Source organism: Hyla sarda, chromosome 3 (assembly GCF_029499605.1).
Source record: "Hyla sarda isolate aHylSar1 chromosome 3, aHylSar1.hap1, whole genome shotgun sequence".
In the NCBI taxonomy this organism is placed as follows: domain Eukaryota; kingdom Metazoa; phylum Chordata; class Amphibia; order Anura; family Hylidae; genus Hyla; species Hyla sarda.
Genome location: NC_079191.1, coordinates 319,823,024 through 319,835,335, shown reverse-complemented (window position 1 = coordinate 319,835,335; position 12,312 = coordinate 319,823,024). Strand labels below are relative to the sequence as shown.

Genomic DNA, 12,312 nt, shown 5'->3' with positions numbered 1-12,312 from the left:
CATTTTGTCAGGAAAGAAGATAAGACAAAAATGTAAGAAACATTTGTATTTATAAAAGGAACAATATAAAATTAATGTGAAATAAACTGAAGCGAGTTGAACACTGTGGTGTACAGGATCATCATAGTAGTGAAGTCATATGTGCACATACTAGTCCATTTAATTATTTTTTTTTATATAGAATTAGTGAATATTGACTACATTAGATTCATATAGTATTAGTGATATAAGACGACTGTAGTCACTCATATATACCTCCAGCATTTGGTACCATTTAAAAATATGGTGACAAATGGTCTATTGGCCAAAATGGTGAAAATTATTTTTTTTTGTGATCATTGACTATATAGGAAAGTGCTGTCTGCTACGCTCTCCTATACAAAAAAAAACTAACTAGCGATTCGCCTGACATTTCTGTTTTAGTACTTATTATAACCATTTTGAAATAATTCTAAAGGATCTTTTCTCTGTTATTGCGCCTAGAGATGTCAATTTACTAATATTTTTTCCAGGAGAAAAAGAATTGTTAGAATAGTTTTTTCATTATTACTTTCTCTTTAAATACATGATGAGTCTTTAGTTTATTGAGATGACTCTTGGCAATTCAGAGAGACTAGGTACTTCTAGGCCAGGTTCACACTACCGAATTTCTGACCGAAATTCCACTGCATGAAGCTTTACATGCAGGTGAATGGGTTTTCCATGAACCCATTCACACTGCGGAATTTTCTGGTTGGAATTTCCAACAGAAAATTCTGATCATAAAAAATTCCGTCAGAATATTGAACCAGTTCATTGTTCTGGAAGAATCCATATTTCTGTCTATGGCATTCCTATCTGCACAGTCCTGATTCAGTCAGCGCTGGTCGCACTTGGAAGCTCCGGATGGAAGTTTTCTGGCTGGAGCTTCACAAGTGTGAACCTGGCCCAAAGCTTTCCAATGGAGAGGTATCAGTAATTTTGTTAATGCGAACAAGTCTCATAGCTGATATATTTATTGGCCCCAATATACTAAAATTTTGACAGTGTAAACTTAGATTAGACAGGGTCTGACAGGCTCATACTGTTGGATAAATTTGGCACATCTTTAGACTCTGTTGTCTAACATTATACACCTATTAGTTGGCATACACGTGTCTAAACACACAACAAGTGTCTAAAAAACAAGTAATAAATCTTGTACAAGGCATGTTAACCATTTTCAGTGCAAACGAAACCACAATTCTGGTACATTTGTTATAGTAGAGTTAGTTTTTATAAGGGAAAGATTTGTTTGGACATGGTGAAACCAGTGTTACAGCAAATATTCTTTTGATATTGTCTAAAATATCTTTTCAAACTGTAGGCTAGAAGAGCAGGATGAGAAGATGAATAGTAAGATGCAAGACACTACCAAACATCATACACACATTTGCCTAGTTATTATTGACGTTTTAGTTGTTAGTGCCTATGTGTTTGTACACAGCAAGGCTTCTGTGTAAGGGATCGGGGAGAAATATGTTCTTAAGGACTATGAATAAATAGTAAGGATGACATCACTCTGGAATATATAAGTGTGCTGAAACCCTACAAAAACCATAACTGTTTATGCAGGTTCTACACTCAAGGTCAATATTTTAGTGTACTGGTTGCGTGAATACTTAAATCCATGGTATGAGCCGCTTCTATAATTGAATTGGAGCAGTAAGTAGAGCGCTGATGCAGGACAATTATTGGAAGCGCTATTTTAATAAATTGTTGAGGTCAGTGTGAGTGCAGAGGTGTGCGGTGTGCATGCTTGACCTACCACAGCCGGATGTGGAGGGGATTTTATTTTACTGCTGATGAGAATCATAAATCTTTGGTTTGGGAAGAACATCTCAGCAAGTTGCAGTAAGAAACAAGACATTTTCATTATCCTGTAAAAGCACAAACTCATATAAGCAGGCTGTGTGTCTCCTAGCAGCAGAATAACACAGCTATTGATAGATCAAATTGTTTCTGTCTGAGCTTGTGCGGGAATTCTCTCACACTTCCTGCACCCTTCTGTTCTCCTAAGTGCCTCACACAGAAGAGTTAATAGTCTACCTGAGATTAATGGAGGTGATGACATGTGTAGAGACAACTTGTTACTGAATGAATACAGACACTGGTAGGTGAATTATAAATGTCTGTGCCCTATCTAGACTTTGTCCGATCATATGTAAATAAAGCTTATTAGTCTTTAGTCCAGGTAAAATCATACATTTAGAAAAAGTGGGTAAGTCACTTCTGTAGGCATCTAGTCACGTCACTCAACGTAGACTCTGTTCTCATTATTTTACAGCCCAATTTTTGGCTGCAAGCCTCGAGCTTCAGTGTATCATTAAAAGAAAACAGTCACCCGTTCACCCGCACTATACCCGATACACCAGGTTATAGTGCAAATGAACAGGAGATCGATGCGGGGTCTCGGACTGCTATACCTACCCACTGTCTGGAACCCCAATCCTCCGAAGGTCCCCCTCTTTCAGCGCTGACTTGCGCTCTCGAGGCGTGCCCACTGGCTGGATTTAAATATTCCTAAGCGCTGGTCATGTGATCGCTCATGCTACTGAGGGCTCACGTGGTCTACACTTATGAATATTTTAATCCAGCCGGCGAGCCTGCCTCCAGAGCACAAGTCAGCGCTGAAAGAGGGGGACCTTAGGAGGATTGGGGTTCCAGACTGCCAGTAGGTGTAGCAGTCCGAGACCCCGCATCGGTCTCCTGTTCACCTGCACTATAACCCTGTTTATCACGTTATTGTGCGGGCGAATGGGTGACTGTTTTCCTTTAAAGGAGTACTGCAGCCAAAAAGCATTTTTTTGCGTATATGGGATAAGTGTCTGATCACAGGGGGTCTGACCTCTGGGACTCCCCACAATCTCTGCGGCGGCTCTTCCCATACAGGAGGCGTGTCGGCTGCAGCATGATACTGGGGCTGTCACTCCCCCTCCATGTATCTCCATGGGAGAGGCGGAGATCCAGCATTCGTGCTTCTTTGCCTCTCCCATAGAATAGAATGGAGGGGGCATGTCTATGGACCTTATAGTGAGGTCGACGAATCAAGCATTAGCCGTGCAGAGCTGTGGCAATGCCAGGTCCCTGTACTGGAGATCGTGGGGGTCCCAGTGGTCGGACCCCCTGCCATCAGACACTTATCCCATATCCTGCGGATAGGAGATAAGTGTTTTATAGCTGCAGTACTCTTTTAAGGATATATTTACCCAATGAATATGAAATTAATGTCCATTTAGTTATGTAGGTCATAAGGTTGAAAAAAATACATCAGTCCAGCATTTAAACCCTTATACATTAAATAAATATACAGTATACCATCATATCTACAATATCATACACCCCCTCACATTTTTGCAAATATTTTATTACACTGAGGAAATGACACAGTGTAATACACAGCCTATATAACAGTGTTTAATGTTGTGTCCCTCACAGCCATTAATGTCTAAACCTTGGCAGCAAAAGTGATTACACCCCTAAGTGAAAATGTCCAAATTGCAACCAAAGTGTCAATATTTTGTGTGGCCACCATTATTTTCCAGTACTGCCTTACACCTGGGCATGGAGTTCACTAGATCTCTACAGGTTGCGATTGGAGTCCTCTTTCACTACTACATAACGACATTGCAGAGCCAGTGGATGTTAAAGACCTTGCGCTCCTCTACCTTCCATTTAAAGAAATAGTAACATATTTATAAATAAAATGTTTACAAAGATATAAGGGGTGTGCTTATACTGTATGAATAAACCATAAGTAAGTGATCTAGCTGAAGTCTACAAATCATAGTTTTACTTACAGAGATATTAGTTTAATGCTACTGGTGCTCAAGATCCCATGAGATATATGGACACCTAAAGCAAGTAAGTCTGTGACATCCAGCTAATCCCTTGTTGCTGTGCCACGGACCAGTGTAGACCACACGTAGAACTTTGAATAAAACCAATAAAAGGATGTCCAGCCCAGCAGCTCACAGTCAGATGGTAACTTTATTTGTAGACAAGCACTGACTCACATAGTGCAGATAACAGAGTGACGCGTTTCAACTGACAACTCAGTCTTAGTCATACTGAACGGTGAACTCAGTACTGGGGGAGATTTATGAAAACCTCTCCAGAGGAAAAATTGCCCAGTTGCCAATAGCAACCAATCAGATCGCTTTTTCCATTTTACAGAGGCCTTGTTAAAAATGAAAGAAATGAGCTGATTGGTTGCTATGGACAACTCAGCAACTATTCCTCTGGACAGGTTTTGATAAATCTTCACCAGTATGACTAAGACAGAGTTGTCAGTCGAAACGTGGTGGTCCACCCACAGGACCCTTTTGAATAAAGAAACAACGATAAAGATACTAGTTGTAATATATAAATGTCACCACACATATTCCAATATATAAATATAAAATTCCAAATGGCTAAAGATATTAACATGAAACTTGGTACTCATGTTACTAATATGTCAACTACAAACATAAGATAGGTAAATTAACCCTTACCCACCTCCATTTGCGAGGGTTTTAGTTTAAAGTCCCATACAAGTCTATGGGAAATATATGTTACTGCATAACTTCCAAACAGCTGGAGATATTTCCGGGACTTCCGGTGCTTTACTCCACAAGCTCTGCTCTGCATCTCCTGGTGAATGCATCAGTCCAGCTTGCAAGCCACACCCTCCACGCATGCCACATCCTATCTCGTTAAAAAACATCCACCCATTAAGCCACACCCCTTTTATTTTCTACCCTTTTTGTGCATTAGTCTGGCTTGCAAATCACACCCACTTCCACAAAGCCATGCCCCCTTCTTTTTTCTTCATCACAACTCAGCTCCACCTGAGGATGGGATATGAGGATTATATATGAGGATGGGATAAAAGGTCTGGCTATGAGTGGGGATAAAAGGTCAGGATATGAGGATGAGAAATAAGGAAGGGATATGAGGACAGGATATGATGATAGGATATGAGGACAAGATATAGGATGGGATATAAGGACGAGACATGAGCACAGGATATGAGGACGAGATATGAGGTCGGGATATGAGGACAATATATGAGGACAAGATATAGGATGGGATATGAGGTTGGGATATAAGGATGGGATATAAGGACGAGACATGAGAACAGGATATGAGGACGGCATGTGAGGACAGGATATGAGGTCGGGATATGAGGACAATATATGAGGGGATATGAGGTTGGGATATAAGGACGAGACATGAGAACAGGATATGAGGACGGGATATGAGGACGATATATGAGGACAGGATATGAGCTCAAAAGCTTTCTCCTTTGTTGCTTTTCCTCCCCAACAAGGATTAGGAAGCAAAATGCGGGCAACGCCGGGTACTTAACTAGTAATAAATAAATTACGCAACTATATCTTAATGCAGATATAAATGCACTAGTCAAGTCAGTCTTTGGATAAAACTGCTTCTGTGTAGAAAGGTTGGTCTGTTCCTATGGAATGGATCTCCTCCAGAGAAATAATCCTATAAAATGTTCTTATAAACACACTGCATATACCAGCACTGAAAATGAAAGATACACTATATATAGTGTATATTTGTATTGGTGCTATGCACCTAGCAGTTTATCTAATACAAAGTTCCTGTAGGAAAAAAATATGTCACAATATCAATGTACTGTGCTCCGCTATATAGAACTCCTGTGGATCAAAAGGAAAAACAGTCTTTAAACTTTTCTCCGTCTTATTCAGAGATGCTGAGGTATCACTGAGGATAGTGAATCGTGCAGTGCAAGCTAGGTGCTGTGCACCCAAAAGAGATAGACTATCCTAGAAAGAAATGCCATCTGGTGATTGAATTGTCCTGCCACTGTTGGCAAGAAGGAAACAATCTTAACACAAAACTGCTGCCATTGCAATTTATCACTGTGCCCATTTAGGCGTCAATGAGCGACCAATTTTCATAAATGTGAATATATTTTTCTATGCACTCACAGCTAATGCCTGGATTCTGGAGCTAAAATACCATGTGTAATCCTGGATCCCAGATCTTTTTTTGCCGACTAACTTGCTGTTGTCAGCAGCTCTGCTTAGTATAACATCAATTGTCATCAGAATATTCTGAATAAGATCATCATTCATAGGCCTCAGGCACGGCCAGACATTTATTTTGGGCCCCCTACTTGTAGTAGTCAGCAGCAGCTCCTGTCACTGCTCTCCATTGGAAGACAAGCTCCTTCTTGTTGTGTGGCATTATAACAAACACCATTACATTGTTTCCTGTGTCTTTCCAGTTAAGCTTATCAATTGTTTGTCATATAGACCACAAACACCAGGGAGTGATGAGTTGAATTTACATGGAATTTACAAAGAGTAGAATGCTTCGATCTTTCAGCTGAGTAATGCTGATCATGTCAGTCATGGTGTTATAAAAAAAAGGCACCTTCTCATTTAACGATACCACAAGAAAGTTGTCTTTATCTAGACATGTCTTGCTTTCTCATGCAGAATATTTTTTGAAAGAATTTAGAAATTAAGGTTCCTTTTTCCCCCCGAATCATACAAAAGAATTCAAAGATATTTTTTTCTAACATTGTAAATTCCATCATGCTTTTTGTTAAATAGTCATTCATCAATATTTTCAAATATTTAAATACAATTACAGCACTGGATTGGGTACCAATCTCAGCACTCCCAACAATCATTCATTGATTGAATGTGCCACAACACATTGGCCCTGATATACTATTGTAAACCCAACCTGTCTTGTTGAGTTGTGCGCCATAATGTGTTGCATTGCGCCACAAATTTTGTCTGCACCAAAATTTGTGCCAAAAATCAAAGGGGCATGGTCACTGGGAAAAGGGAGCATGTTCCCAACATTCCCAAAAATCTCAAAATATTTACTAAGGTTTCCACAGAAAATGTGGTGGATTTGAGCTCTGGAAGACCCCACAGCTCACAGCATGTTTAAAAAAAGCTAAACATAGGGAAAAGTGCCAAACATAGGGAAACATTAGTGAATACTGTGGAAAATACCTGTCGGGAATCAAACCCCACAAAGAAAACTACACTCCAATCTTAGTAAATCAGGGCCATTGTGTTTACCAGGCACAGCTCCATACATTTTGTAGCAGTCACAGTATCCTCAAAACAGCCAGCCTTAGTGTACCCTAAATATTCCCTGAAGTGATCCCAAAGTAGCCAGGCAGTATAATAGCGAGGCAGTATAATGGTGTCTTGCATAATTGTGTTTGATGATGAGTTAGCATGACTTGATACAGACTTCAACATGGGATGTTTATTGCTGGTGCCAAGTTTGTCAGACTGCTGTGTATGGAGACAATGGATAATTGATGTCAATAGAGAGATGAAATTAGGGTCAGTAGTTTTTGTCACGGTTCCTCATAGGTTGTCTGAGAATCAAAGTGAGGCTACGTTCACATCAGCATCTGAGCTCTGTTCGCAGAAGCTTTTTAAATAACGGGACATGAGCGAAGTGAAAAATTAGCAGTATTGCAAGCAGACATTTTTTGTGTGCTCAAATCATGCAAAGTCAATGGTGTTCATTTTCCAACGGATCGTCAGGCTTCATTTTCTGTAGTGAACAGACAACCAGAACAGAGCTTCTGATGCAGTTGTGAACTTAGCCTCACCATCAAAATCCAGTCCAGAAGTTGCCGTGTTCCCTCTGATCACTCAGGTACCCATCATTTCCTAAAGAAATATATAACATAAGGTCATCCTATTCTATTGCATTATGGTTCATTATAGGTTATTTTGTTGGAAGACAAGGGGAGCAAGGGCACTCTGACCAGTCTGCAGCTGTGTAACCCCATGCACAGCAAGCAAAAATACACGGCGGGGGGGGATTTAATAAGCACCAGCACCTGCCTTTTAGGCAAGGCAGTCACACATCCCCCGCCCCATTCCTCTCTTTTAATGTAATGGATGATATATGTGTGAAGTCTTGGACTTGGCTGACATGACAACAATTCCTCCAACCCAGTCAGGTCATATTGGTATTAATCCATTTTCCTGAACTTGCATTGACTGATCTTTCCATAAACTAGGATCACAAAGACGCCGGCTTATTCCAGCCTTATCACTTGATGCAACTTCTCCTGTCAGAAAGCCAGCCATCAGCCCTGGAGTACGCTGGGTGGATGGTCCATTACGTAATGGACAGCGAAGCCTAGGAGAGCCATTTGAAATAAAAGTGTATGAAATAGATGACGTAGAGAGGCTGCAACGTCGCCGAAGTGAAGATTGCAAGGTATGTACATCATCAACCAGTAATATAGTTGGTCCGTATGTTAAATAACTATTTTCTTCAACACAAGTCCATGATGGTTACTGAAAATACTATGTTTATGTAGTTTTGGTGGTCAAGTCAATTTGTTCCTCTGTTAAAAGGGCATTTTAGGCAGAAATGGTTCAATAATATGTTACATGGATAGCCTTATATTTGATGATACATTTCAACTGAAGTTGCCACAGCATTGTAAATTTCAGTTGATTGCTGATCCCCTTTTAGAGGACCTGTAGCCAACCCCGAAAAAATAGATTTTACTCTCATTAAATAACCTTTTTACAGTTTCTTGATGTCAGACAAACTATAAACCCACATATCACGGGAACGGGAAAAGCAAATCAAGAACCTGTAAAAAGGTGTGTGATCAGTACACCCTAAGCTATTTAATGATAGTAAAACTTTTAAATTTTTTTATGAGTCGACCAAAGGTCCTTTTTAGATATTTAGTCCTTGTTTGCTCATAAAGAAGAATTAATACCAGCTCCCCTTTATGTGTAAAATAAGAGGGAGGCTAGAAAGTAGCTAAGTTAAACTATAGGAGATGTCAGTAACCAAGCAAAATGAAAAGTCATCTGAAGGTGACCTGTCCGTATCAGGTAATATTGGCAATGTTCACAATACTCTGGTACATTATACAGCATGTTGGTGAATATATATATATATATATATATATATATATATATATATATATATGTATATTATTCAGAATGAACATTCTTGACTACATTAATTTGTATAAAAATGTTTTTGTTTTTTTTATATCAGACGGTATCACGGTTTAGTTCAAAGCTAAAGATCCTTGAACATCGCCAGCAGAGAATTGCAGAGGTCAAAGCTAAATATGAATGGCTTATGAAGGAATTAGAGATCACCAAGCAGTACTTGATGCTGGATCCAAATAAATGGCTCAGTGAATGTAAGTCATTTTTGATTAGAAGATTTCTTTTTCTGTGGAAATAATAACCAAAGCACTTCATTAGGAACCTCCATACACCTGTGTGCTACCGTTGCAAATAACCCAATACCTCAAATCACAAGGATATAAAAACAGCAATTAAAGACGTGAACTGTGTAAATGTCTGTGAAATTATTATGGGTGCCAGATGTTGATCTTCTGGGATTTTCAGGCAGAAGTCTACAAAGTACAGAAAATGCTATTCACACATCCAGTTGTATCAGCCAAGAAAAGGAAAATCTACATGATTAGTTAAGCACTGGAATATCTTGATATATGTTAAGATCACAATTTGGCATAAGCCACACAAATCCAATGACTATGTTTCTTCCATCCCCTAAATGCAAGTATATGGGAGGGGGCGTGATGGCCGTCACGCCCCCTCCCATAGACTTGCATTGAGGGGCGGCGCGTGATGTCACACAGGGGCGGAGTCGTGACGTCACGCTCTTCCGCTCGCGTTGTCGGGATCCGAAGCCTCCAGCGTTGCTGGAAGCCGTTGAGGTGGGTGCTGCAGCCGAGATCCCGGGCCCCCAGCAGCGGGACCCTTGCGATCTGACATCTTATCCCCTATCCTTTGGATAGGGGATAAGATGTCTAGGGGCGGAGTACCCCATTAATACTAAGTGACCATTGATTTACTGTTTCAGTCTGTCTATTGTTTGTTCATATTGCCTTTCTGCAGTACAGTAGAGGTATCTGTCAGCATCCAGTCAATAAAGAGATGTCAACATATCTACATCCTGCAGCGGGCCCCATTTATTTCAGTGGCCAGACTGGTGACTCTATTCAGGGCGCTTTCCACTTGTATGCACAAATTTAATGGGACAAAATAGCACAGCAGACTACTCTACCTCTAACATACTGCAGAAACACATTATGAAAAGGGCCTTACCATAGGCATCCCTTTAGATCTTTTCATGGCTTTTCCAGTCATGTCACCAATTATATGGTACACTTTGGTTGTTTCTACAAACATGACATTATGTTTAGAATATGGCAATGGTCCTAATTCTTTTAGAATGGGGTGGAATGTGAGATTGCCAGCTTTATGTTGAATCCATACCATGAATAATTCAAGGTATTCTGCTGTCAGATTCAGAAAGGTGTAATAAAGGAACCACTGCGTACATGTCTATTCCCCAGGTTTGGTATATTGGATGCAGCATTGTGTATTTGTTGCTGTTGTGTAGATTGTTACATTTTAATTCCTTATTACTTTGTTTCAGTTGACTTGGAACAAACCTATGAGGTCGACTCCCTGGAATATTTGGAAGCACTGGAATGTGTGACAGAACGTTTAGAAAATCGAGTCAACTTCTGCAAGGCTCACCTTATGATGATAACCTGCTTTGATATCACGTCAAGGCGTAGGTAAACCTGGAGGATTGAGATTAAGCTAGCGACCATGGAAAAGACTTACTCCCCCTCAGCAGTTAATATTACCCTCCTGACAACATCCAAAGACATTGGAATGAAGACAACCAGTGGGCAATGTAATGTCGGAATGCGACAGAGAATGTGAAAAGAAGGGCAGGGAAGACACTGTCAGAATAAACATATTTGCAAATTATGTTTTGGAATTTAAAAATATAAAAAGACAAAGGTCAGCAGCAAACTGAAGAGAGCACTTTGAGAAACTGTAATGGTTAATTTTTGTATATAGAGACTGATAGCAGAATTGAACATTTTCCTCCTTTATGAGCATCGGGGGACAAAGAAAGAGGGACTAAATGGTTCAGAAGTACTGTACGACAGAGGAGAGTCTGTAGTAAGACTTAATAAGTGCCTTTAAACCTTTAATATCCAAACCTTTATGTTCATACTTTCTTGTGTACAGATGGTGCTAGTCACGGAAAAGAAAAAAAAAAATCAGAAAAAAACAACACTTTTTTTTATGTATTTGCAGCTTGTTTTCCCATTGTGTATTATCTTATCTCTGACTTGCTGTTTTAAGTACCTGTGTTTGTTGCAATGTTTTATGATCAGTACAGCTTATGACTATGCGTGATCTGTCTGTTATCAATGTGTGGACACTTTAAGGATTCACATGGTCAGTTCCTGGTTAAAGGGTTTTTTGTGACAATTACCGAAGATAAACAGCTTGTGTATGCATGTTTAGGTATACAGTATTAAATGTACAATGGGCACAGCTCCATACAGTATTAAAAGAAATGTTTTCTAGTCTTATTTGTCATGACTTGTCCAGAAAATCAGTGTTGAGAGGATTGCAGATATGGAGAAAATTCCTACCTACCACCTGATGGCATATCTAAAGATGATGCTGGTAGGGAATTTGGGACTTCTTATCCATTAGTCTGATGTTGCTCTTATAGGCTTTTTATTTTATTTAAGATCCGTCACTAGGGAGAGAGGTGTGACTCAGTGGCAACCGAGGGGGGGGGGGGGGGGGTGTGACTACTTACCGAGGTCCCGGCTGCTGAACCAGGCCCCAATGGTATTGTATGACGTGTCTCTCCCTAGAAGTGTATAGTGGGAGAGGGAGCAGACGCAGAGACCCCACTGTCCCAGTGGCTTTTTTAAAGTAGGATTTCTTTAGAACTCCAAAGGGTTTCAGAGGAAATCATGGTCTCCCAGAATCCCAATGCCTGTAACTATTTCAGGAGGTATGTGCTTTGAGAAGCATGAAACAGGTGAATTAAAGATGCACACAAGGTTTACCAATATCAGAGCACTGATAAATAAACTGTAACAAGGTAAGCATGTGATGATGGGAAAGTTTGAGATTATTATGATTATTATTTGTTCTATAAAGTAGCTTTAAAGTGGTTTTCTGGGATAAAAAAAAAACTGGAACCGGCCTTAAAAAGAAAACAAAACAAAAAAACTTTACCCTCCCCTAAAGCTGCCACTGCTCCAAAGCCATCACTGCACCAACATCCCCCACCAAGCCTGCTGTGACATTGCAGCCAATCACTGGCCCCAGCCGCCTCTGCTTGCATGGACCATATGTAACCTTTGAGGCCAGTGATTGGCCGCAGTGCCATCAATTTACGTGATGTCATCAAACCAGGCACAGCAGGATAAGTGTTGTTTTT

At 40.1% G+C, this 12,312-nt stretch overlaps 1 protein-coding gene across 1 annotated transcript in view; it reads left to right on the top strand.

Annotated features, from left to right (window-relative positions):
* Positions 1-11,626, top strand: part of KIF26B (kinesin family member 26B) — a 405,428-nt gene extending 393,802 nt beyond the window's left edge. Inside the window, exons 13-15 of the mRNA XM_056567177.1 lie at positions 8,057-8,259; positions 9,064-9,214; positions 10,483-11,626. Coding sequence (XP_056423152.1) covers positions 8,057-8,259; positions 9,064-9,214; positions 10,483-10,631 — 503 coding nt within the window. The 3' untranslated portion in view covers positions 10,632-11,626. The remainder of the gene's footprint in view (positions 1-8,056; positions 8,260-9,063; positions 9,215-10,482) is intronic.
* The last annotated feature ends 686 nt before the right edge of the window (positions 11,627-12,312 follow it).